General features: G+C 29.5%; 3 protein-coding genes across 10 annotated transcripts; 1 reads left to right on the top strand and 2 right to left on the bottom strand.

Annotated features, from left to right (window-relative positions):
* Nucleotides 1-1,848: 1,848 nt before the first annotated feature.
* Nucleotides 1,849-5,803, bottom strand: LOC127263119 (zinc finger CCCH domain-containing protein 67-like). 3 transcript variants are annotated; one of them, XM_051292083.1, is made up of 7 exons: nucleotides 5,606-5,803; nucleotides 4,946-5,483; nucleotides 4,152-4,214; nucleotides 3,766-3,885; nucleotides 2,644-2,934; nucleotides 2,331-2,579; nucleotides 1,849-2,251 (listed from the first exon to the last, which is right to left on the bottom strand). In XM_051292083.1, exons 2-7 carry the CDS (start codon nucleotides 5,474-5,476, stop codon nucleotides 2,051-2,053), a joined length of 1,455 nt encoding a protein of 484 aa, XP_051148040.1. In that variant the 5' UTR covers nucleotides 5,477-5,483; nucleotides 5,606-5,803; the 3' UTR covers nucleotides 1,849-2,050. The 3 variants fall into 3 exon arrangements, with proteins under 3 accessions (XP_051148040.1, XP_051148039.1, XP_051148041.1); XM_051292082.1 differs by having other exon boundaries at nucleotides 4,946-5,477; XM_051292084.1 differs by lacking the exon at nucleotides 4,152-4,214 and having other exon boundaries at nucleotides 4,946-5,783.
* Nucleotides 5,804-9,921: 4,118 nt separating this feature from the next.
* Nucleotides 9,922-14,217, bottom strand: LOC127262771 (DNA-(apurinic or apyrimidinic site) endonuclease). Its single transcript, XM_051291583.1, has 9 exons — nucleotides 13,923-14,217; nucleotides 13,192-13,284; nucleotides 12,830-12,974; nucleotides 12,278-12,479; nucleotides 11,782-11,860; nucleotides 11,469-11,530; nucleotides 10,813-10,899; nucleotides 10,321-10,424; nucleotides 9,922-10,249 (listed from the first exon to the last, which is right to left on the bottom strand). The coding sequence occupies exons 1-9, from the start codon at nucleotides 14,187-14,189 to the stop codon at nucleotides 10,176-10,178; spliced, it is 1,113 nt and encodes a 370-aa protein (XP_051147540.1). The 5' UTR covers nucleotides 14,190-14,217; the 3' UTR covers nucleotides 9,922-10,175.
* Nucleotides 14,218-19,177: 4,960 nt separating this feature from the next.
* On the top strand, nucleotides 19,178-23,365 carry LOC127262729 (uncharacterized). 6 transcript variants are annotated; one of them, XR_007841235.1, is made up of 6 exons: nucleotides 19,178-19,381; nucleotides 20,107-20,264; nucleotides 20,600-20,686; nucleotides 20,877-21,035; nucleotides 21,810-21,947; nucleotides 22,308-22,779. XR_007841235.1 is itself a non-coding variant. In XM_051291526.1 (6 exons), the coding sequence occupies exons 1-5, from the start codon at nucleotides 19,270-19,272 to the stop codon at nucleotides 21,901-21,903; spliced, it is 615 nt and encodes a 204-aa protein (XP_051147483.1). In that variant the 5' UTR covers nucleotides 19,178-19,269; the 3' UTR covers nucleotides 21,904-21,947; nucleotides 23,298-23,365. The 6 variants fall into 6 exon arrangements, 5 of the variants coding, with proteins under 5 accessions (XP_051147483.1, XP_051147482.1, XP_051147484.1 ...); XM_051291526.1 differs by lacking the exon at nucleotides 22,308-22,779 and adding an exon at nucleotides 23,298-23,365 and having other exon boundaries at nucleotides 21,805-21,947; XM_051291525.1 differs by having other exon boundaries at nucleotides 21,805-21,947.
* The last annotated feature ends 4,446 nt before the right edge of the window (nucleotides 23,366-27,811 follow it).

Genomic DNA, 27,811 nt, shown 5'->3' with positions numbered 1-27,811 from the left:
AGGAGTAGCTTATTTGTATATGAAAAAAAAAAAAACACAAAATGATGCGGATGCTAACGAGTACTATCTTCAATTATTAAAAAAAATTATTCAAAATAATTAAGAACGGTTTTTTCAACAACTTTTAACTTATCGAAAAAGGCTTTTAGTTGTTGACTAGCGTTCAAATTAATTTTTTATTTTAATTTTTTTTATTTTTTATTTGTCTATAAAATTAATTAATTTCCACATATATTAATATATTACGTTTTATTATACTATTTATTACATATTTGAATATATCTCAAATATATTATTTTTTTAACTTAAAATAATCATTACACTAATAACTTATAAAATTCTTTTTATAAAATTTAAATAATTATATTTTTATTTTAACTTTTTTTTATTTGTCTATAAAATTAATTAATTCCCACATATATTAATATATTACGTTTTATTATACTATTTATTACATATTTGAATATATTTCAAATATATTATTTTTTTAACTTTAAAATAATTATTACACTAATAACTTATAAAATCCTTTTTATAAAATTTAAATAAAATTATTTTTTTATATGTCAAATATTTTATTTATAAAAATTTTAAAATTTGTTAAAATAAAGATATAAAGAATATAAATATTATTAATTCATCTTTATATTTTTTATTACATATTTTTTTTATTAAAAATAAATATATTTATTTAAAATTTATAATTTTAATGAAAATATATACTATTAACTAAAATTAATCTAATAAAAATACTTCCACCGGAAGGGTGTCATTTGTTTTTTGCATGTAAATTTTTTTAATATTAGTATTATGTTGGATTGTAGTAAAAAGGAGAAAAATGTCCCTATTAAGTATGGTGTAATATAAAAGTAATGACATTTGTGTAATATATTGTAAGTTGAAAGGATATTTATTATGTTAAGTAGGTAGTACAGTTACTAAATTAAGAAATGGTAACCTTGTTTTGTTTTGGAACGGACGAAAATGAAAAATGATAACCTTTCGATGGGACGGAGGAAGTATATATATACTAATAAGTTTTTTTTATATATTTATTAATTTTTTAATGCAATATATATCAATAAAATTACATTTAAAAAAAATTAAAAATAAATATTTTAATAAAATTTCCTAATTTTTAATAATTAATAATAAAATTTTAAAAAAGCCTAGCCACTAAAAGTTCAGCTAAATATTTTTTTAAAAAAATATATATAATATCTTTAATTGTATATACACAGTTTATACAAAATTGATTTTACCAACTAATACCTTAAACTAGTCAAACCTAATCGAATCAGCTATAAGTTAAAAACTAACAGCTAATTGTCAAACACCATTTTTATAAAATGAGTTTACGTGAATAAAAATTTTACTTACTTATATAATAAATTTTATTTTCTAAAAAACAAATATCCATATTGCATATATTTTTATTAAAATATAATTTTTAAAATATTTAAATACATATTTTATTTTTTTAATAATATATATTAAAATTATTTTAAAATTATTAACATTATTATTTATATATAAATAACAAAATAGTATTATAATAATTTTTTATTATTAACTAATTAAATAATATATTCTCATATATCCTACGGCCAAACGAGTAGCTTATTGTATATGAAAAAAAGAAAAAAGACTTAATTGGGCGGGGTACTAAGGAGTACTATTTTCAATTATTAAAAAAATTGTCCAAAATAGTAATAAGAAACAAATTCAATCACAGAAATAAATAATACTTTCTCCGTGTGCTCATTTGATCGGATACGGATTTTAATAAAAATAAAATATAATAATTTTTTATTTAAAAAAAAAACGAGAATATTTTTCAATAACAACTCACAGTAACAAGTATCTTATGAATATAAAAAGATAAATAATTCCAAAGTACATCCTGATAATACATCCAATCTTGCTTTCCTTTGGACAAAAAAATAAAATAAAATAAAAAAGAAAGAAAAAGTTGTGACATTCGAAAAGCAACATATATATATATATATATATGTTCTAGTCATAAACTTTATGTTATACTATACTATACTCAAGCTTTTGCATCTACTGAAGATTCACCTTCACTTACCTGTCCTGATGCTTCATCCCCGCCGTCGATTCTTCCATCGATCGACGACGGATGGCGATCTTGAGAGGGTGAAACGCCGAATTTCGACGGATGATCGTATCTACAACCGGGGCCGTACTTGCAAATGCCATAGCGATGATAGTGCGTGCATATCGGCTGATCCTGGACGACGATAACGAGCAGGATTAAGAGGAATGAACATGCAAAAATGTCGAAGAAGGAGAGTTGCCGTAATACTCACCGGTCTTAGCGGCAAACCTTTGTCGTTGAGCGAAAACAAATTCATCTTAGTGTGGGAGTCGCGGTTCTTCGGGTGGTGGAATTTGCAGTTCGATTTGAATTTGCAGTCTCCGGTTTTCAAAAAGAACGCGCATTCGGGCTCGCCGGGTCGTTCTGGATATTCCTCGACGGGAAAATCGCCGGGGAGATTGTTTAGAGCAAATGCCGGTGGCATTGGTAGACTTTTTTCTGATGTTTGGTAGCCAACAGCCTAAAATATCGACGAACATTAGAAGTTGAGATTTAGCTAAGAAATAATGTTTTAAATAAAGTACCTGATGAAAACCATTCCATTCGGGAGTTGGGGCGACGCCCCCACCTTGGGTCGGAGGAAACATTACTGGAACGAATGGAGGAGTATCTGCAAATGGGATAGGTGAACCCCATGAGGATCCAGTCGATGGAGAAATGCGCTGTGTTGAAAGTGTTCCGCCATTTCCGGGGCTGTTGTATCTTGAAGAAGAACCACCTCCGGCCACGGTTTCAGGTTCCGGATGATGGAATCTGCAGTTTGAGCCATACTTGCACGACCCGTTCCGCATGTAGTAGGGACATTCTTTTTCCCCCTGCAACGATATATCTCCAACTAAATGTAGTCACGAAAATGGATAGGAGGAAGTTTTTCTGTGTATTTTAATAGATCGATGCAGGTTCAAGTAATGGAAAGCAATGAAAATTGATAAGAAGAATTTCTGTGTGTAGTTAAAACGTTCGATTCAATTTCAAGTTGCTAGAAGCAACACAAATGGATAAAAGGAACTTTCTCTGTGTACTTAGAAAGTTCGATTCAAGTTCAAGCCATGAGAAGCAACAAAAATGGATAAATTAAACTTTTCTGAGTATTTAAAAAGTTCGATTCAAGTTCACGCCATGAAAAGCAACAAAAATGAATGAGAGGAACTTTTCTGGGTACTTAAAAAGTTAAATTCATGTTCAAGCCACGAGAAGCAACAAAAATGGGTAAGAGGAACTTTTCTGAGAAATTGAAAAGTTCGATTCAAGTTCAAGCCATGAGAAGCAACAAGTTCGATTTTTCTTCAAGCCATGAAAGCAACAAAAATGGATAAAAGAAACTTTTCTGAGTATTTAAAAGGTTCGATTCAAGTTCAAGCCATGAGAAGCAACAAAAATGGATAAGAGGAATTTTTCTGAGTATTTAAAAGGTTCGATTCAAGTTCAAGCCATGAGAAGCAACAAAAATGGATAAAAGAAACTTTTCCATGTAGTTAAAAAGTTCGATTCTTATTCAAGCAATGACAAGCAACGAAAATGGATGAAAGAAAGTTTTCTAAGTATATAAAAAGTTCAATTCAAATTCAAGCCATGAGAAGCAACGAAATCAAGAGTTTTCATATATATCCACTGGATCGAAACAATCTAGGCCAGAAAGGATTTACCAGTCGAATTGGCAGTCCCAAAAAGTTGAACTCAGGATTATTTTCTGAGAAACTTTTGTTCGAACCATGAGAGTATTTGCAGTCCTTTCCATATCTGCAGCCCCCAAACTTCAAATAATACTGCAGAAATTATGCAAGAACGAATCAGTTGTCGAATCAAACAAACATAAGACAATAAAAAGATTAGTAAAGAGAAATGGTGTGCCATGTAACAATAAATAAAAAGAAGCAGCAAACATTACAAGAACACCAAATAGCCGAACATGAGCCCCGCCAATATATATTACGGGCCTAGTGTGAGGAGCAAAAGATCTTTACCCAATTGGAACAGAAAAATTGAACAAAGAATAGACATGATAGCAATAACAAGAACATAAGTGATCGACCTTGCATTCAGTTTGCGCACCCCTTTCATAGTTTTCTTCCCAGATTTTTGTTTTCTCTTTAACCTACAAAAATAAAAATTCCTATTAGATAGATATCATGACTCGAAGAGTCGTACAAATAATTACCAAAATAAATCAATGTGCTATACTTTGGAATGAAGCTTATTGATCATTAGAATACCAAAACTACCTTCTTTACGGACTTTTAATAAAAAAAAAATGTCGAGACTCATTCAATTGATAACTACAGTCTTTGATCAAATAAAGTGATCAAAAAAGAAGGCACATACGAAACTACAAACATTCTACTAGTCCTTTCGAAGAAATCTCAACTATCTTCCTGGATGTGAATAACTCATTTCAAACCATCATCATTAAGCAAAGCCATTCGATTCGCAATAGTATAGCTGAAACAACAGTAAGGCTCTGTTCTCTTTGAAATTTTTATCAGTTTATTTCCTATACAATCCTTGCGATTTATTATAAAAATATATTGCTATTTTCTTTCGCTATTCATCACATCAAACTATTATTTAAACACGAAACACAAATACAAACAACACATCCTAAGCAGACATAAGCAATTTCTGTAGAACAAGAAAGACTGGGTTTTAACAAAATTGAAATTTTCAGTCAGTAAATGCTGGATCAAGAATCAGCAAATCAATCAAATGACTGGAAATCATAAACAAGAAGCATCCATATTGAAGTCTGTGAAAAAGATAATAACCAGCTTCGAAACCATAACCTTCAGTTCCAAGCTAATGCTAATTAATGGCTGCACAGAAACAAACCTGATTGTTCTTCCTAGGCGGGTGATTAAACTTGCAGCTAGAACCAAATTTACACGATCCGAATTTCATATAATAAGCACAATCATCGGCATCGGGACGCATAGGATAGTCGATCCTCCTCCGATTATTACTCCTGTTATGTCTCCCTGACTTCATCATCATCATCATCTCCTCTCTAGGCACAACTTCATCACCATTATTCCTTTCATTCTCAATTTCATCACCTCCATCTCCATCTCCATCGCCATCGCCATCGCCATCGCCACCGTTCTCCTCCTCAGCTGCTCGATCCTCCCCAACAAGATCCCCTTCCGCAATTGCCCTCGATTCAATCTCCGCCTGCTTAATCGCGAGCTCAAGCAACTCCCTCTCGAGAAATTCCCCCAATCGCACCTCCTCCTCACCGGCAAATGGCTGATCATCAGCAACCGGATCGCAACGCGACTCATCATCGATAATGGAAGGCTCCAATTCCCCCAATTTTGCAGCTGAGGGTTTCTCGGATTCTAGCGGCTCCGACGGTTCAGCCATTCTACATCTCAAAAACAAAAACACCAAAACCCTAAATTAATTGACTCGAATTGTCCTGCTACAACACAGTACAGTACAGTACACCAGGCACATCGTAGGGCGCATGAGGCTTGAAAATTGGTTGTGTACCGGGCGGCGGGCGCGGCGTGTGATGGGCGAGCGAATTCGTACTGGTCACGGACAGATGCTTTATTCTGGTCCTTGTCTTCCCCGACAGGTGGCCGTACGTCGTTCGCCCATGTCTGATGGCTGACTTTGAGAGACCTCTGTTTCTGCTGTACGTAACTGTGTGTGTGTGTGTGTGAGAGAGAGAGTGTACTTTTTGAGAAAAAGAAAGGCTCCACATTTTCTTTGCATGCATTTATTGTCATTATTAGGCGCTGTGCTGTATCATGTCTTCATTCTTATTTTGGACTCCCTCCATTTTTCACAAAATTTATTTATATTTTTTATTTTGATTTCGTCTAATGTAATTTATTATTTTTATTTTTAAAAATATAATTATACATTTTAATTATATTTTAAAATTTAAAATTTAAAATTTTATTTAAATCATTTATTTATTTTAATTTTAATATATAATTATTTTTATTAATATATTTTTTAATTACTTATTAATTATATTGTATCTAAATTCTCATATTTACAAGTAATAAATTCAAAATATTTTGGACGGAAAGAGTATAATATTTTCTTATTTTTACACAGGTTTTGTTTGAGCGTTTGAAATGATTTAAAATAAAATTTTGATTTATACTCCCTCCATCGAGGGATATAATTAGTAGATAATTAAGAATGTATTAATAAAAATAATTATCTTATAATATAAATAATTATAAATTCAGATTAAGATAACTAATTAGTTTAATTAAAATTTTAAAAAAATAAAATTTAAAAATTTAAAATGAGATTAAAGTGTGTAATATAAATAATTATAAATTCAGATTAAGATAACTAATTAGTTTAATTAAAATTTAAAAAAAAATAAAATTTAAAATGAGATTAAAATGTGTCATCAAGAAAAGTGACATGGCAAGTGGGACGGACAGAAACGGCAACGTGGACATAATATCTGAGACGGAGGGAGTATTTTTTTTAAATGATATTTTGATAAAAATATATATATAATTATTTTATTAATCGTATAAACAATTTTAAAATCATAGCCACACAACCTATTTACTACAAAAATAATGTCTCTTAAACTATTTTTAAGCAAAAAATCATATTGCAATAATATACTCACATTAAAATTTTATATCAAAAAATAAAAGTGTACCGATAGAGTATTAAATATTAGTTCTATTTAAATATATTTGGCAAAGTTATTCGTATATTTTTATTTTATTTCGAAATTCGGTATAAATTTTATATTTTACAAATTTTAAAATTGCACGTCTTTCTTATACTTTAACAAATATTGCATTAAACGCTGTAATTATACTTAATAAATATAAATTAATTTTTTTACTCCCTTAGTTTCAATATAAATGACAGTTTTCTATTTATATTTTTAAGTAAATTTTTATTAGTTTTAAATATACTTAATAAATACATCTCAATTTGATTAAATTCTTTACATTTATACATCGACTCATCCAAAACTTTTTTAATTTTTATCTTTCTTTAATAAATAAATAAATATTTTTATAAAATTTAAAGTTTCCTATTTTTTTATAAAATGATTTTTATGTTAATTATAAATAAATAAATAATTTTTTATTTATTTATATTATATAAAATATAATTCTTTATAAAATAATATGTATTATATATATTTTATTGAGATATAATAATAAGAATATTTAATCATAGTTTTAATTATATACTTCAAAGTATATGATTAAAAAGTACTTTTGTATGTCTCAATAAAGTACTTTTTTACTATTCTTGTATGTTCATTTAAAAGAATTTTTTTAAAAATCATAATAATAATAATAATAATAATACAATAATAATAAAATACCTTTAATTTTTACATAAATTATAAATATAACATTACACATACAAATATTTATTATACATAAATTCAAAGGATAAAAATGTCCAAACCTCTTTCACACTTTCATTAACCAATAAAATATTATTATTTTTTAGTTTACTATAAAATTTCAAAGAGCCTATTTGAAATAGACACGAGGGAGTATATTAATTCATATTCTAAGATAATATCATTTATACTCCCTCCGTCTCATAATTATGTATCTATTTGTTTTTTGCACGGAGTTTTAGAAATATTAATATTATATTAGTATTATATTTGGATGTAATAGGAGTTTTATGAAACTTTTTTTTAGCAAGACACAGAAATATTTTCTAGCACTCTTTGTCCTGCATCTAACTATTTATTTCCAAATATATGTGAGGGAAGAGTTCAAATGTGATGGTTAAAGACATAGACGCAAAAAATATTAGTGAAATATGAAAAATATCGGAACAATTGACATATTATAATGGGTGTTGTTGCTGTATTGGATCTTTGATACAAATGAAGTTGGTTGAATTTTATTTTTCCTTGATATATGGTTATAATCGGTGAAAAAAAAAACGTAAAACCCGACAATATTGCTATAATATCTTGCATGAATACTATCAATTTAGGATAGTAAGTGTTTGATATTCTGAAAGTTTGAATTTTGAAATTGCATCATAGCATTTTGGAAAGGTTTCTGCAGGCCCGCGCCTTGGCACACGGTAGTCCCTCGTAAAGCAGCTCTGAGTTACAAGGTAGGACCTATACCCTGCAAACTAGGCGTTATATGTCCAACTCCCACACCACCAAGTCATCCTTACGGGACAGCTCCGCCCTTACCTTTTTTCTTTTTTTTTTTTATGACGTGAAAACCCGCAGCCGCTACTCGAAAGCACGCACTGGGTAAACCGTCCGAACCTAATATCCTGCAAACCAGATTCGACGGGCTTAATCTATAGGTTATAGGCTAAGTGTAAGTCAAAATGATAAAAATAATAAAATAAATATGTTTAGTATTAATATATAAATGAATAAAAATGTAATAAATTTATTTCTATATTTGTATATTTTTCAATTTCATAATATATATTTTTATTATACAACGCAATTATATATAATTATATAATTTAAATTATTATATCATATAGTAATCAATTTTATTTTAAAAAAAATAGAATATTTTAAAATACATAGTGCTCTTTTGGTGGATTTACATAAATTTTTACTATTTATTAATTTTTTTTCAAAAATATCAAATTAAATCCTAATTTTTTACTTTTTTATATATATAAAATTCAATTTTATATTCAAAATATTATATCAATACTTATTTATATCATATTATATAATAAATTTTAATTCAAAACTCAAACATTCAAAACTCCAAACAAAAACAACAAGGTGTTTTCAATTTTTACTTTATATCACATTATACCAAAAATTTTACTTGGAATTTTGAATGAATATAGTATTTGTTACCTTAGATAAATATATATATATATATATATTAAATTACTAACGTTTTGTGGATAATTAAAATACATATTATGTATATTTATTAATACATATTATATTTTTAATAGTATTCATAAAAAAAATGAATTAACTTAATAAAAATTAGTAAATTCATTCGTATAACTCTTTTTTTTTTCTTTTTTTTTTCTTTTTTTTCCGCCCCCAGCCGAGCACTCCGTCTCGGCCACTTATTAGATCACCAATTTTCATTAAATATTTTATTATTTTTAAAAAAGAAGAAACATAAATCTTCAAAACTTCTATTGAAAACCCACGAATACAGCCTCTGCTTCTTGTTAAACGAGCTAAACAAATTCAGATGTCATTGTTTGAATTCGACTCAAATTTGTTAACCTTACATATTTGGCTCGGTTCGTTAAAAATTTGAGCTAAAATAATAACTCGAGCTCAAGTTTAGCTTAAATTTTATGCATATTTTATATACTCTGTTCGTCCCACCTAGCATACCCGGATTATCGTAAACATAAGAATTTATAATAAGTATAATTAATAAATAATTAAGAATATATTAGTAAAAATAATTATCTTATATTATAAATAATTATAGATTTAGATTAAAATAACTAATTAGTCTAATTAAAATTAAAAATAATTACTATATATAAAATTTAAAATGAGAATAAAATGTTAATTTTTCAAAAAAAAAAAAAGCGACCTGAAATGTAAAATAGACAGGGACAGAAATGACAATATAGACACGCAAAGGACAGAGGGGTATTTTTTAATATATAAACCAAATATATCTAATTTTATTCATAATTATTATCATAAAAATATTTTATTAGTAAATATAAATCTTGATATAAAAAATTATGAATATATAAATAATATAGCTGAGCTACACGCGAGTCCGCGAGACGAACTCAAACTTGGTTTGTTTATCTCTATAAACGAGTCGAATCGAGCTGTTAACGAGCCGAGTCGAACTTAACTCACGAACTATTTAATTTGTTTAACAGCTTTACCGACGACAAGAACTTCCCTGCATGCTTCAAATGCGCGCATATGTTCACAAGATCATCATCATATAAGTAATTCATTTCCATATCCTTCGAGGGCGCGCTAAGCAAAAGGTACTACAAAGTTGCAGCTAATGGACAACCGATTCACTAGATCGAGAGCATGTTGGAATAAATACGGTTACCTACCAAGAAATTTGTACCGTATCCTTTTAACAGTGGCTTACCAAAGTTAGTTACCGTTGGGAACCGGGCTTGCATCAGAGAGTTCTAGAGATACTGGGCAATGGTCGCTGCCGTAGAAACCTGTAATAGTTCAAACCCGATGTCACACATTAAGCACACAATACAAGAGTTTCATAAACCTCTACCATTACCTTCTAGCTCGATTCCTTTCCCATGGATTTCACAAGCGACGATTCTCTCTTTCAGCTTCTCTGAAACAATGAAATAGTCGATTCTCATCCTCTTACCACGATACCTGCAAAAATAAGATTCACGAGGAACAAAGATTCATTTCTTCAATAGAAATTACAATATGAAGAAGATTCATCTTTTCAAATATCTACGAAAACTTGGGGATTGTTCTTTGAGTTCTTTTTTTTTTACTAAGCAATCAATACGTTTTCCCATAAAAGTACATAATTAATTCTCATAAAAGATTTATATCCAACCACTATGTTTTTGTGCTGCGGTACTTTGTAAAAAAATTTGAATTGAAAATTTGTTTGATGTAAATAGAGATAGGTACCTAATGTGATGATGTTTCGAATAGAAAATAGATTGTATATTTCATATATTAAATAAAAAAATAAATATATGATGTCATTTAAAAATAATGTTGAAAAATGTTCTAAACAAACTCTTACTTCCCAATAGGATTGCCGGACCAAGAGAATCCACTCTCCATGTCTTTATCCTCGTGCAGGTTCCTATACGCATCCACAAGCTTTCCCCTGGGATATGATGGATATTAATGTTTGAGCTACGTCGACCATGTTCAAGCATATGCACTATAAAATAAGCTGTCATTTTTAAAAATCCAATATAGTACCTATGGGTACATAAGAAATGTATTGAATTGATTCTTTTTAATGAACCGATCCTATCGCAATTTAACTCGCAGGTCATGCAAAGGTTATGGACAATTAGCTCACTATTGAAATAGAATCATAAGGAACCAGATTCACTGAAAGAATCAATAGCAACATAGGTTGTAATAAATCACTATCTCAGCAAAGCAAGAAAGAAAATGGACTAGTTTACCTTGTTGAATGAAATTATAACTCAAATTTATTATTCTAGCAAAAGTTTATATTTTCCAACAGGATCTGATTCAATTTTATCCAGCTCTATTTCAAGTAAGGGGTCCTAATTACTTCAAAAAAACGAGTAATTATAGTGAATTTTGAAGAATAATTTACCTACCTAATCCTTTGTAGTTAACATGGCTAGAAAATATGAAATTCAACGGGAATTACTATAGACAATTATATAAATAGCCGTTTGGATTCATAAGACGTACTCCTTTAGAATGGAACCAAATCGTTTCCTCTCAGATATTGTGAATCCAGGTTGTCCGCAATCCTGCATCATGTTTTTTGGCAGATGTTAGTATCAATCCACTTTAAAATGCTCTCTTTTTTTTTTTTGCTTTCTCACTGAGTAAGCTTTCAGTGAACCATACGACCAGTTATCTATAATAAGATCATCAAGGGAACATATCTGACATTAGAATGCCCTTATTCATGCTTGTCGATAACTTCTTCAATGACTGGAACTATTACTCTACATCCATACTGCGGTTATTTAAAATAGCAAAGAGTATAAAGGATTACCTCTTTGTTAGGTGGAACATAGCCATTGAGCTTTGCTGCACTGAAAAATTCTGGATGACTTACATCAATATCTTGATGGCTGCAGAAGGTGACAATTACCGAGATAAACGGACAGGATGTCTAATTTATTAAGTGTGCACAAAAAATATAAATAAATCAAATAAATGCTTTTGCAATTTCTTTGGCAAGAGTACATCGTTACATAGGACAGAAACAGTCTATCGCATTACATCATACAAAAATCTTCACATTTAGTTTTCACACTATGTTTAGTGTCAAAATCCATTCTACAGCACCAAAGTAGTAGAAATGTAATTATGTATATTATAAATAGTAGGTGGTACGAAGGCCTCCACCAAAACCTAGGATCTAAGACGCAATACTTCTTGGCATACCACCAGAACCGAACCGTAAATATAACAATTCAGGGGGAATAAAGAGGAATGCAGCAGACAAAAGGGCGATATGGTAATGCAGAATCTGTTAATAAAAATACCTTACATTAAGATCTCCACACCAGATAAGGGGCTTATCAGAAGTTCTAAGAACAAATTCGAGCATCCTCTTATCCCACTTTCTTCTCCTCTGAAATGATGATTCCTCATCTTTCCATCCATTGTTAGGGACATAAGTGTTTAGCAGACGGAAGGATTCAAATTCAGCCAGAATAACCCGGCCATCTGGTTCGTGCTTGGAACCTAAAAGGGAAGAAATAATATGATCGGAATATTCCCCATTTGTATGAATAAGTGTTAAGCAACGTGATCTAAAAGCCAAATAATGCATACATCAATTCGCCCTACTGTTAAATTCCACAAGAATGAATTGCTAGAAAAAATATTTCTTTCTAATATTTGATGGAGCGTACAATAGTTTTAGCTCAGGTACACAAGAAAGAGAATCTTAATTGTAATCAAGAAACCAGAAGTCTTTCTATCACTTTATTTTTTCTCATTTTGTTGAAATCAAATAAAAAAGTATTCGGTTCCAAAGTATGAACTACCCCCCTTACTATTGAAAGACCCTATAAAAAGGGTTTCAAACAAACCTGTCTGGTCAAGTGAGAAAGAAACCTTTTTCGGCTGGAAGCACTTTTTTATAAACAATGCAGTTCCGGCATACTTTGAATCTGATAAAGACCACCACACGTTATAGTTTTTAAATGGAAGACTTGATAGAGCACGCATCACAACCTGTATAGTCAAACATAACAGATTCATTATAGAACTCATACATTTGGGTTCATCATCATAAACATCATTCCATTTAAATTTTCTGGTTCGGATCCCAAACAACACATTGCATCTTCACATAATCAGATTTTCATAGTTGAGCATATATGAAGCTACAATATTCATAGCAGATCAACTTATAATGTCTTCAAAATTTTCAAACATGAATATAAAGCACCTGCTTCTCCTCACGTGAGGAGCTTGTATCATCTTTGAGATCCCTCGGATTTTTGGGCGCACCTTTAGAACCAGCAGCAGGCATTCGAACTTCCTATCACCATTGAGTACACAAATGCTCATTCAAGGTTTCTTATAAGAGATCAAGACACTATGAGATGGAATATGAAAAGCAAAAAAAAGACCAAAAAGTAGGATAGAAACAATCATATATAATCACAAAGCATACAGAAGGAACAATCCATAAGTTCGTGATTTCGAACCTATTTTCACAAACATTGCATCAAACACATAATTACTATTAAAAAGATTCAAATCTAAAAAATACTGAACACTGCCATGCCACATCAGTTTTCTGAAATCCTTCATAACCATACACATTTGCTTGCATACGAAAAAATCAAATAAGATTCAATCAAAACACTAATGATACATTTTCTGCTCTCTTCCATCAAGATCACTGGACAAGCAATAACAGCTATTCTGCCAATCAAAACACAAATAAAAATCAGTGTGTAAATTCAACAGACAATCAAAATGTCAGTTTAAATCCTTCAACGGTAACACGATACACACAATTAAGACAAAAGGCAAATACACCACTACCTCCGAAGTTTCCAAATTGGCCAAATTCCCAAAACAAAAACCTAAAATAACAACAGCCTATCTAAACCCAAGAAACCTAGAAACCAAACTAGAACAAACAATGTCGGCAAAATTGAACAAACTTACCTGTATCGCAATGACGTCAGGGTCCATGTTCTGGACAAACGACGAGAATTCGGTCCAGTTGTTCTTGATTCGTAAAAGCAAACTGTTGGCATTCCATGTCAAGAATTTCGAAGGATCTCCCATAGAGGGTTCGCAGGCCTCTTCAATTTCAGCCGCATGAACATTTTCTGCGGCTGTTTGGCAATCGTTGGCCGGCGAAGAAGAAGAGGAGAGAGCAGGTTTCTTGAAGGAACCGTCTTTCTCTATGGGCTTGAAAAATCTCTTCATTCTAAAATCTCTGGTCTTCTGCTGTGCGCTTCAGCCAATTGATACTGTATTTTGGTGCACTTGGAGTTGGCCGAGTTTTTTTTTTTTTTTTGAATAAAAAATGATTTAAGGAAATTATTGAATTTTAGTCCACTAATCAAGGTGGTTTGTTGTTCTTGATTTTATTTTTTTAGAGATAATTTGATGTGGATAATCTTTTATATTGTGATTTGATATTTATATGTTTATTTGATTTGTTTAAAAAAAATTAATTTGAATTTAATATAAAAATAATGTATAATGAATATTTTTATAAAAGAAAATATATATATATTTTATAAAAAAAAAAATGCAAAGTTTAAGCCATAGAAATTTGTCGTTTGAAAGCTAAATAAACATAAAATTATTTGTATCATTCCATGGATTTTAATCTGGGCTGTTTTAAGTATTTAAAAGAAAAAAAAAAAAATCAATGATCTTTGATTAAAAAAATTAATTATTTTAACTACTTGCTATATATTCGGAAAGTCCATCCCAATTAAAAATAGAAAAATTTACAATAATTACTTTCTTAAATCCTACATTTTCAAAATATAAAGATATATACAGTTATCACAAATGATAGTCTTTACAATACATAAATAAAATACATTATATAATTTACTGGAATGATGTTCTTATAAGAACATCATAATATATCTTTTTAATCCGTGAATTATTTATTATAAATAAAATAATAATTAATTATATAATTCTTTTAGCATTCTCACATCCTATTTATTTACTAGCCTTAATTTTATCGAATAGAGATTCTCTTTCTCGTCCGCCTGTCACCTTGTCTCCACCGACCATGCATTTTGCGACCACTGACGACCCCGCCGCCGTCAAACACGCTAGCCGTCTCCGCCCTCGATTCCCTTTATATTTACATCTATGTACTTGACAATCGCAGCCGATGATATCTCTGGCAGTGTCCAACACTGTGAAACACGTTAGCCGCCTCCGTCCTCGATTCATTTTCTATTTACGCATCCGCAGTTGACGACCGCCGATACGACATCTCTGGCCGCACCAGCCGTCATCTAATATATTTTCCGACCCCGCTCTTGATTTTCCTGGTCGTGTGAGGTAGGAGTAGGGGGAGAGGTACGGCTGGTTAACGATAAATAAATTTGGTGGTTGTGTTTTCAGTATTGCATAATTTTTTTTATTGTAATTGTGTGTAAATGCGCATTCTTGATTAGTCTCTTTTTTTAAAAAAAACATCCGCACAGTTATTCCTAAAAACTTTTTTGTTGGTCTTCGAACACGTACAATGTATATTTATAACACATATGTTATTTAACTCAGGATAAACTGATGATACTAAACCTTATTGTGCATACTTTTATTTCATATTATGGTTCATATTTATGATTTATATATTGCAAAAGTTATGATATATTGACCATATTTAAATGATGAATTATATTAGATATATACTTCACAATTATATTTATTAGTATAATATATAACTTCAATAAATATGATATATATATATATATATGATATAAATGATATAAATTGAATATAGGAATGTTGCACGTATAATTATGATACATTTTATTTTATAATTTATATATTGCATAGTTATAATGTATTGGTCAGGTTTAAACGATGGACTATGTTAGATATATTTTTCACTTTTTTATGATGGAGCGCCAACATCTGAATATGTTCAATTATTATTGGGTCAACTTTACTGTTATTTATGTACCATTTTTTATTGCAGCAATAGTGAATGTATTGCACATTATGATGATTACTTTTTTTCTTTTCTTTTTTTTTTCATTTGTTTTCGCACGGCAAATCTTCGTATGTGAGTATCTACAATATGACTTGCATAATTGGAGCTTGAAAAAAATGCATTAGTCCAATAGTCGTCACTTGAATAATCAAATTATATACAACGCTATAAAATATGTTGTTTATTTTAATGTAATATAGTTTACAGAATATAGTATTATGATGTCGCGAATATTGAGTAATTAAATTACTTTTCTTTCTTTTTTTTACACAGTGCATGACTGGATAAATATTTTATATATTTTTTAGCCATTTAAATAATTAAAAAATAATGGATATGATTTAATTGATTTAGAGATTATTTTAACTCTCCATCATTTTAGAAGGTTGACCATAATTTTAAAGGCAAATTAGTATAATTCAACACTTTTAAATTTGAATAAGGTATTATGCTCTTTACCTTATCGGTTTCAAATATGATTTCACAGAGCAATTGATTAAAATTTATTATAAAATTTATCGTTTTTAAGTGAATACTTACATAAATTTTACAAAAAAAAAAAAAAAAATGATCATATCTAAAATCCTCTCAAGAAAATCATGCAAACCATAACTATTGAGTTCGAAAATTCGAATAAATTTAGTGTATCTCATTGTACTATTGGAAGTATGCAATTCACCCACTATTTCGGTCATTGATTCAATAATTTTTGTGTTCAACTACTGATATGTTGAATGAATAATATGATTATGATGTGTGTATCTTTAAAGTGTTCCAAAAATAGAAATATGATGTAATAAAAATTTGTCAGTAGGTTACTTTAGCGATATATAAAAAATAGAAAAACTTACCGCATTCTGTATTTTCTAGAATGTTATTTTCGTCTATGCCATACGGGAACTCACTGGAATGTGCATCATTTTGTTCTATCTTGTTATGCGCTCCTAGTTCTTCACTATATTTTTTCTTCGATCAACGTCGGTAGATAATGTGAAATTCTTTTTTTTTTCTTTTTTGAACCGAAACATATAATAAGCATGACAAATATCTATCTATATTTGTGTTCTCTTGATTAATGCATAAATTAATAATTGTTTTATTTATTATACAAATCAAATTACATATCTACCCTTATATATAATCTCAACCGTTGATCAATATCTTTATCCGATGTCGGTGATTTTTTCAAAATCCTCCTAAATTATAAGATCAAGAAAATATCCGGATTGCATATATATATATTAAAATTAATAGATAAATTTACACTAGTATTTAATCCGTGCTATGCACAAATTATTTTTATATTAAATTATATATTGATTTAATCTTTTTATAAATAATACTTATAATTTATTTATATCAAATCAATTTTAAAAATAATGTACACAAAAAAGTTATTTTATAAAAAAAATAAGAATAACATAATAGCTAATTACAAAAATACATAAACAATAAAAATAAAACTACTACAATAAAAATAAAATTTTTATATATTAAAACTTGTCGTAATTTTCTGTATACATTTTTTTAAATATTCTTTCAAATAAAAAGATTCAAATTTGAACATAATTTACATAATTGAAAACTCTATTAAAATAGTATTATACTCCCTCCGTTTCATATCTAGAGTTTTAAAAAATATTCGTATTTATATTGAAATGTAAGTATAAATAAAGGTAAAAAAGACTAAACTACCTTTAGTATTGTATGATATAAAAGTACTAATATTTGTGTAATATATTATAAATTGAAAGAATATTTATAATATTAAATAAATAGTACATTACTTTAAAAAAAAAAAAAAAATACTTCCGGACAAAATAGAAATTCTACAAAGAATTTTGGGAAGAAAATTAATTTGCAGATAATTTGAAGAGAAAGTTTTTGAAAAATTGATTTTTAAGTCAAGCCCAAGCTTAAGCTCAAACTAAGCCTAAACCTCAAACCCAATTTTTCATTAATAAATATTGTTTGTTTGGGAGATTGGATTGGATTTACACTATTCATTCAATTTTTTTCTCAAAAAATATCAAATCAAACACCTATTTTTCATTTTTTATATTATACTAAAAAATCAATTTTATATTCAAAACATCACATCAACTCCTATTTATACAGCATCATACAACTATTCAAATTCAAAATTTTTATTATTCAAATCCCAACTCAAAATCCAAATCCCCAAACAAACACACTCGTAGTGGATTATTGTTGTATGATATTAACTTATTTGCTATATGTGTATTATATTAATATAAAATTTGTGTTGCTTTGTTTGTCGAATACTAGTGTTTATCAAATAAAATAGTCTTATAAAAAATATAGTAAAAAAATAAAAAGTTAAAATTAAATTCTAAAAAATCTATTTTATTCATAAAAATTATGTTATTATATTTTTCTTTTATTGCCCATAAGTTATTTAGAATCATAATAATCAATTTATCGTTATTTTAATAATTAATAACCAATTTTTTTTATTATTATATATATATTTCATTATTTTTTATTAATTATTTAATAAAATTTTAATACTATCTTCGTCCGGTTCTAAGAGTTTCATTTAGTTTTTTTTTAGTGTTGATCTTTGAATATTAATTATTATATCAAAACGAGTAAAAATTAAGAAAAATTGCAAAAAATGCTTCAATTAGTGTCTTATAATACTAATAGAAGGAAATTTGTAAAAAAAATTATACAAACATAATGATATTTTTAATATTAAGTATAATGATGCAAAAAATAAGCTAGACCTGGTCGATGGATGGATGGAGTAATACTTTATTTTATTTTTTTATCTATTCCCTATTTATATTAAAATATTATTATATTTTTAATTTTTGTATCTGTAATTTGATAGGAAAAAGAGACAAGTTGAAAATAAAAATAAATACTCCCTCCGTCCGTGTTAACGTAGATACAAAAATTTAGGTAAAATATAATTAGTAGATAATTAAGAGCTATATAGTAAAAATAATTATTATTTAGTAAAAAATTTAAAAGAAGATAATTAAATAATTTAATTAAGATTAAAAAATTAAAATTTAAAATATAATTAAAATGTATAATCAATTTTTTAAAATAAAAATAAAAATTTATATGGGACGGAAGAAAATAAAAAATTGTGACAATTACGCTCGCGACGGAACTATTTTGGTCAAAATTGGAAAAACGGTCAACTTAAATTAAACCAGAGGTGTAAAAACGGATAACGGCCAAACTGGTGAGTATCTGTCGGAAGATATTTCTGCGCTCTTCACATCCTCCAGACAAAATTGAACTCCATTCATTATCTTGCTCCTCGAAGAAGTAGCAGCAATGGCTGCTTTGCCATCTACATATTTTTTCAACAGGTCGATTTCTCTCATTGGCTTATCGGATTTGCCATCGCAAGAGCGCAGTGCAAGGGGAGCTCGGTGTTTCACGAAAGGTCTGATCGGAGATCCGAGAATGGATACTTACTTAATGATTTTACTTTTTAATTTCGATTTTTATGCACTATTGAGTGCTCTGGATTTTGAACTCTAGTTGCTGCGGAAAGCTCGAGTGAATTGAGTGTGGTGCTGTTGGAGATTAAGTTGCAGTTTTAAGATGCGCCGTTTAATATTATGAGCAAAGTTTACTTGGATAATCCCTTGATGTTTATATTGAGTGGAAGTGCTTTTGTTTTTGGATAATTTGGTGTACAGAAATAGGAAGCATGCCTTTGATGAACAATTTTAGGTATTTTGGGTTTTGTTTCGAAGAACTGATGCAAGCATAGTTTGAAGCTGAATAGTGCATACATGATTTGGGCGTACTTTTACTTTTTGTAAGAGCTTTTATGATCAGTTTTAGTGTTTCATTTCAAAGAATATTCTCTCTTTGTGCTAGAGGCATTAATTCGATGCTACTCCGACTTGAACTCTGTGTTCAATACAAGCTTTTCAAACACATTTCCTCAATGGATAATTTATAAAACATGTGTGTGAGGAATGTTTATTGACCATTTTAGAGAAAATTGTTTTTAGGTGGTGCTAGAAAACGTGTATGGAACCTTGTTTAGTTACATTGACAGCGTAAATTTCACAGAATGCTATGTCAATGTCTTCATTGCCTTAATTTACATGTTATAGTTCAGTAGATGTGTTTTACATCTTTGAATTATAATTACAGGAACTTATTCTAGGCATTTTTCTAATCGAGGAATTTCCCCGTTCCTCAAAGGTGTGTTTTTCCCCTCTCTATCGAAGACATTACACTCTAAAATTCCAAAATGCAGTGGCCCCTCAAACATAAGCAGTGACAACGGCAAGAGCTCAAACCAAGAGAAGGTATGTTTCGACACTCCTTTTTAAACAGTAAGTGTAGTTTATAATCTTTGTGAAAGTGAAGCTGTTTTATTTTTAAATTTCTGACATTTGCATTGTGAGTTCTTTTATCCATGTTCTGTTTGAAATTTTCAATGTTGTCAATCCTAAATTTGCAAGATTGTCAAAATGTACATACAAGAAAAAGTGACTGTAGCATGGCGGACGAGCATCGATCAGGATTTGTTTGTCAGAGGAATTAAGGAAATGATTAGTGTGTATCATTGCATTATATCTTAGTACTTTGTTTTCTTATATCTATGTCATAATTGTCAGCTTAATGGATGTTTGAAATGCAGATACCTTTTGGATATACAAGGAAGGATGTTCTACTAATTGGACTTGGCCTTACGGTTGTTGGAATTGGCCTGAAGTCTGGATTGGAGGTATCCCTTCATTCTTCACAACATTTTATTTTTAATTTCATTCGAATATGAACTATTCACAATTACATTTGTTGTCCTTTTCCTACTGGTAATACAGAGCTTGAAGATTGCAAAATCTCAAATGCTCGTTATGATACAAGCATATGATCTGTTTTGCTAGACTGAATCATTTTATTGGAATCTCTTGCAGTATCTTGGAGTCGATCCATTGCAGGCTGGGAATGTTGTTCAATTAGTTCTGGTTTTAGGGCTCACTGTAGGATGGATTTCTACTTATATCTTCAGAGTCTCAAATAAGGAAATGACTTATGCCCAACAGCTTCGTGACTATGAAGACAAAGTCATGCAGGTCAGTCGTGTTAACTCACGGAATTTCTACTTGCAACTACCCGAATTCCGTACTTCAATTTCAAATTCCACACGCCACCATTGTTATTTTCACTTATTCCAGCTAAATTTTGTCCCTTTTCTGCAAGGGTGTTGGGGAATCTGTGAAATACAGGGATACAGACGAATTAACTGGATAATCGAATGGATCCTGTAATGCATACCCTGCAAAAGTTATAACTCATCCCCACTGGATTGAGAGGCATTTAACTTTGGGATAATCCAATCTACACTCAAGAATTCTGGTCGAACATTGAGTCTAAAAACGAGATTATGTTTTTGTTCTTACTTTGAAAATGACCAAGAATCTAAATTTAAAACAGGGAAGTAGCTTTTAGTGTTAACGGTGCAGCCTTTAATGAATGGATGCGCCTACTTTTGAATGGACATGGATTTTCATTCGAGACATGTCCGTAAGAGTCCATTTAGCTTTCGGGTACTGTCTCACTGATTGACTCGATATCATTTCAATTTATACGAGCATGAACCTCTTAATTTGTATTATAGTTGAACACAATATCCCTTGAATCTTGAATAAATCCAGATCACACAAAAAATTGACAACATATGGTACTTCAATCAAGTTTAGATTGAATTTGGTTTGTACTTGAGTGCAAGTTTTGCACACAACTGCTCACTTAAAGTAGCTGTTCCCTTGTTTCTTAAGTTTCTGTATCTCGATTTGAAAGATTGAATTTCGAAGTATAAAAGCTGAAAATCCGTTGCAACAGAAAAGGCTGGAGAGCTTGACGGAAGCAGAGATAGAAGCATTGCTCGAACAAGTTGAGGAAGAAAAGAATCGATTGGCTGGTGGTGAACAAGTGAAATAACAATGGTCTTTCGAGAGACTGGATCAGTGGTGAACAGAAACCAGGTAACAACATGCCTTTCATGTACTGTTATATTCCTGTACAAATTAGTTGTCTGTCTTCACCTTAGAAAACTAGGAATAGAGAGAGAGATTACTTGTTTTATTGGAAAGCTTAAACTTGATTCCATATGTGTAAGGGTGATAATTATAAGAAATTTGAAAGAAAAATAAAAGATTTCATATGACAGCTTGAAGCATCGGGAGTTCTTCGTGCATGAATCATTCATTATTCAATATAGGATATGGTTTTTTTTATATGAATAAGTGAAACTAATGAAACATGAATATGGTAGTACTATGATGTTTTTCATGTATTCAATCTTTTATTTATTTATTTTTTTAATTGTGGGAATCCGCGGAAAGTGCCTGCAAATTAGGCCCGACAGGCAAGTCGGTGAACCATGTGTGGCAGGTGGACCTAGAGACATCGGGTTTGAACCCATGACCTCCCGGTCATAAGTTCACTTACGGGACATGTATTCAATTTTCAATTCGATTAAAAAAAGGTTTGCTTTTGTGTTTTGGAGTGTGTTAATTTGATTTGAAATGTGGTGTCGATTTGATATTTTATTAAATAGTATTTTAATATTGTTGTCGTAAAAAATCGCTACCGACGGCTTAGTCGGAAAAACCTGTCGGAATTGATTTGTTCGTAGGATTTTCGGCTTCAAGATCCAGGCTATCTGCTGATGATCGAAAAATTAATGTAAAAAGAAATCAGAATAAATAAGAACAAAACTGGAAAAAGAATAAGGAAGTTATAAATTAATTTAAAGAAACACTGAAAAAAATCTAGAAAAAATAGAGAAGAAGTAATGGCGAGAAACAAAATTAAAGAAGAAGAAGATGAATGGATGAATGGCGTGTTCTTCCTGTGCTTTTATTTCTTTTGAATCATGTTTGTAGAAGATCTTATCCATAATTATTCTAAGCTACCATCCATAAATTGCAATGGATCTTCTTGAACAATGGGCTAAGTAGGGCAGACTCTGGGCAGCATATTGGATCGCAAACCTATGGGCTAAGTAGGGCAGACTCTGGGCCGCATATTGGATCGCAAACCTCTACTGGGCCAGTTCAATTAATTATTTGGGTGTTTACAAATATAATATTTTACAAGAAAAATAATTAATTTTTATTTCAGGGATGCAAACTGAATAATGTTATTTTGATTTGAAATCACAGTTAAATACACATTATTTATTATTTTAACATAAATTATGTATCGCGAAAACAATAAGGGTTTGTTTTTGTATTTTGTACTGTGTTCGAATTTGAATTTGAATTTGAATTTGTTTTAATGAAAAATATATTGTGGTTTATATATTTATTATTTTAATATTGATTATGTAGTGCGAAAACGATGCTGACGTACCGTTTAGAACAAAGAGCTACGGCTGGTGACAATAAAATGTGAGTATAAGATGCTATGGCTTGTTTATATTACGTATATCTATTTTTCGAAGTGTTTTTTTTTTTTTTTTCAATTTCTTTGTTATGCTGAAGATTCCTTATAAAATTACACAGTTTCTCTTTTTTCATACCCCACATTCAACTATTGATTAACAAACCAAACACATTCTTGATAATTCAATCACTTAATTTTTATTGAAATTCATTCCTATGTTATTAAAATTTATGCAAAAACTAGAGTGTGTTATGTGTTTGTCAATGAATATACTTTTTATTTTAGGTATGAAGAATAATATCGGTAATAAAAAAATAATATTTTGTGAATTATTGAATTTCTGTGATTGAATATAGTATATATTCTGTAAATATATATATATATATATTACTTCCTCTGTCCATATAGAAAGTAATATTTACTTTTGGCGTGGTGCTTAAAAAATAATATTCCCTCCGTCCCAAACACCATGCAACATTTTCTTTTTTGTTGGTCCCAAACTCACTGCAATATTTTCAAATTTAGAAATAATTAATAATATTTATATACATATATTAATATACACTTCGGCTTTATCCCATCACATCACTCAAATAAAAAAAAAATCATTTATCTCTCAAATCACATCACTCAAATAAAAAAAAAAAAAATCATTTATCTCTCAAATCACATCACTTAATATACAAATATCTCAAATTACCATACTCAATACTCCCCACCTAAATTCTCGTGTCAAACACAAATGTTGCACGGTGTTTGGGACGGAGGGAGTAGTATTTTAACTACAGTGGATAGTTGAAAGTAGTATAATTACATTTTTGTCCTTGATTTTTGGTGTAAAAGTAATGATGTGATGTAAAGTAGGGGTATTTGTGAAAAAGTGATATATTTAATAAAATGCTTAGTAATAGTAATTGAATGTTCCAAAATAAAAAAATATATTTTTAGATATTTTTAGCTGGACGGAAAGAATATATTATATCTTTGTAATATATATATATATATGGGTGAGATTGCATGTTGAAAATTAATTATCAGCATTATGCTAATTGCATATTAGCCATTGTATTAAATTTTTTAATCCAATGGCTAATATTAGATTAAGGATGTAATTGTAATTTTAAAAACCCCAATTTATGTAATTACATCAAACCTCGCCCTCCATTGTTCTTTCACGCAGCAATGGGTGGGGGAGAAACGACATCCTTCATTCTTCACTCTCCTTCATTCTTCAATGGCTGATATCGACAAAGGTGAGCATAATCAGTTATCCATTATTTCAACCACATTCAATCGCTCAGCAAGTAATGGAGACATCGAAGAGTTTGCAATTTCAGATGAACCAGCGCCTTCGCCAATACCAGATGCGTTGGAACGAGAAATCGCTCAATCGCGTAAGTTATCCATTGATAATTGACTTGAAATCGTGAACATCATAACCTTCTGTGATTGATCTCATTGAAATTACGCGAGTCTGTTTAGCGGTTTGGAATTTCGTAAATAATCTTTAGCATTCGTAATTCAATCAGAGCTTTCAAACTATTACTAAAACTAAAATGTAGCATACCGTTCAAGTAAGTATTTCCATAGGAAGATAACAATATCTCATTTTAATTACCAGCATGATATGTGATTGTATTTGATACAGATATCAACATTTTGCCATTTATCTTAAAGCATATAGAAATATGGTGGTCAGCATTTTGATTAATAGAATCTAGCGTTCCATATGTGCAGAGTTTATAGATTGGCATGCTATGGAGTTTACAAAATCGAGTGAACAAACAAAACTATGTGAATGCGTAATGACATAAATTTTCCAACAACAAATTGAATGATCCTAAATATGTATAATAAATTGTATGCTTGATATTAAGTGGTGATGGTTTCGGATCAATATAAATATATAGATATTTTTTATAAAATAATGCCCGTCCATTTTTTTTTTTTTTCAAAACTAACAGTTAAGACATTTTTAAGGATGAGAAAAAAATAAGTATAAAATATCGTAGTACATTATAAATTTTGAAAATAGTCATATCAAAATATCATTTTTAATCTTCCACGAAATAAAAAATAATAATATGTTGAATGTTTGATATAAAAATGCTATTTTATGCTTTTTACAATGTTGTCAACATAATCGATACATGATGTGGCATAAAAATATTTACAAATTTTTCTTCAAAATAAAAATTTATGAGAGTTTGAAGTTCTCTTATTATAATCTTCATTGTTACCATTTCGAAATATGTCATATATTATTATATAGCATTGTATATTTCTTACCATTTTTGAAAAAAATTTCTTCGATTTGGTGATTTTGAGATACTAATTAAATTTTTTTGTGTGTGTATTTGTGTCAAATGATTCCCACACCAAATGAAAAATAATTTGTATAATCATATATTTTATATACTTGTAATGGTTGATTTAAATCTATAAATGGTGAAATCAAATAGTTAATGTGAATGATAAAATAATATTTTTATCGACAAAATTAATCTCATCCATTAATCTTTATTATCATCTAATGACTAAAGTTTATTTAGCTTGGTGCCCAATCATAAATTTAGCACCATAGCTCGCTCAATATAATACTCCCTCCGTCCCATATACCGTGTCTGCTACACTGTAGAGACGGTATTTTAGGAGGAGTGTAATTAGTAGATAATTAAGAATGTATTAGTGAAAATAATTATCCTATAATATAAATAATTATAAATTAAGATTAAGATAACTAATTAGTTTAATTAAAATTAAAAAATTTAAAATGAGATTAAAGTGTGTAATCATTTTTCAAAAAAGGAAAGTGACATGGTATGTGAGACGGACGGCAACGTGGACATGGTATCTGGGACGGATGGAGTATCTTTAAACCTTTAATGAAGAATAAATATTGTATTAAATGCAAGTAAAAAGGAAAACCAATATCAAAATGAAAAAATCTACCCTATTGAGAAAAGGAGAATGAGTACAAGAATGATAAGAATTAAGAGTTTTTTTTTTTAAGTTTGATTCGCTCTGAAAAGACTAACATTATAAATAATTATATTTTTACTTAATTTCAAGTAAAATATTAAATACTTCAAATATGTATTATTATAATATGTTGATAAGAATGAGAGAAAAATAAAATAAAAATAATAAAATAATAAAATTTTAATATGGGGATGACAGACATATTGTAACTCAACTATCGAAACTGGACGCTGTCGGGACATGTTATGTCTACTGCTATAGGAGAAACGGAAGATAATGCGTGAAACCGGTTCTGAAGTCTTTACTCTAACCGAATCCATTCCCTAAAACTAAGCAGCAACAACTGATCCGCTATACATCATGAACAATACCAAACTTCTAAATTCATTTTTATGTATATATACAAAAAATATTGTTAAATGCATAAGATACCCGATCTATGCGAGTAAGGCTGTCTATGTATGTGTAATAAAGTTGTTGTTACAACAATATGAATATGAATGAATGTATCATAAGTTTATGGAAATCGGAAAACCAAAGTTATGTTCACTTGAAGTTTGACTTTACTTTTTTTATCATGCAATTTTCATGTATAAAAGAAATTAATTTTTTCACAAAAATCAATATATTCAAACTATTGTTCAAATCAAAATATAAAACTAAAAATACAAATCATACTCAAGTAAACAAATATTTAATGGTCGAAACAAACATGTCCAATAAAAATGAAAAGCAAGTAACAAGGCCGTTTTCTATTTTTTCAGGGATTTACAATGAAATGAAAATAAAGCTTAAGCCTATTCCTCTAAGCTTCTGGTACCATTTTAGATGGATTAAATTACCGTCTACCTAAAAGTTTAAACTGTTAGAATATACATCATTTAATTATTTATCTACAAACAGAAGTCAACCAACAAGATCAGTTAGAATGTTAGTTTTAATTGAATATTTACATAGATGTCACAGAAGAGTGGGAATCAAAGTTAGATCAAATTGGTGATCAACCAACTTATTGGCATTTATCAATGTCGAGATCCAAACTTATTATATTTTTATAATGAGGCACGGACTTTATTACATGACTTTAATAATGTAGCTTTATGGCATGTATTAAAGCGAGATAACAATGAGGTGAATAATCTTGGGCAAGCTGCATCCGGATATCGAAAAGGTTTCTAAATCGGCAGGCCAGCCGGTGGCAATTTTGTGCAAAAGTGCAAGTGAAAACCAAGATCCAGATGCTGATCGGTGAAAATGGATTATCCAGTACCCCTCTGATCCTTCCCAAGAGGTGAATTCTAAGTTAAAGCGTAAGACATTCAAGTATACGTTGATCGACATGTAGTTGTACCGACAAACTGTAAGTTGTGTGTTGTTGAAATTCCTTGGTAAAGAACAAGCACAAAAGGCAATAGGAAAAATACACAAAGGTATTTGTGGGGCATACCATGTAGGCCCATATGAAATGGACTTTGTT

This window comes from Andrographis paniculata, unplaced genomic scaffold (assembly GCF_009805555.1).
Source record: "Andrographis paniculata isolate CXL003 unplaced genomic scaffold, ASM980555v1 Contig66END, whole genome shotgun sequence".
Classification (NCBI taxonomy): domain Eukaryota; kingdom Viridiplantae; phylum Streptophyta; class Magnoliopsida; order Lamiales; family Acanthaceae; genus Andrographis; species Andrographis paniculata.
This window is presented reverse-complemented; position numbering and strand designations above follow the sequence as displayed.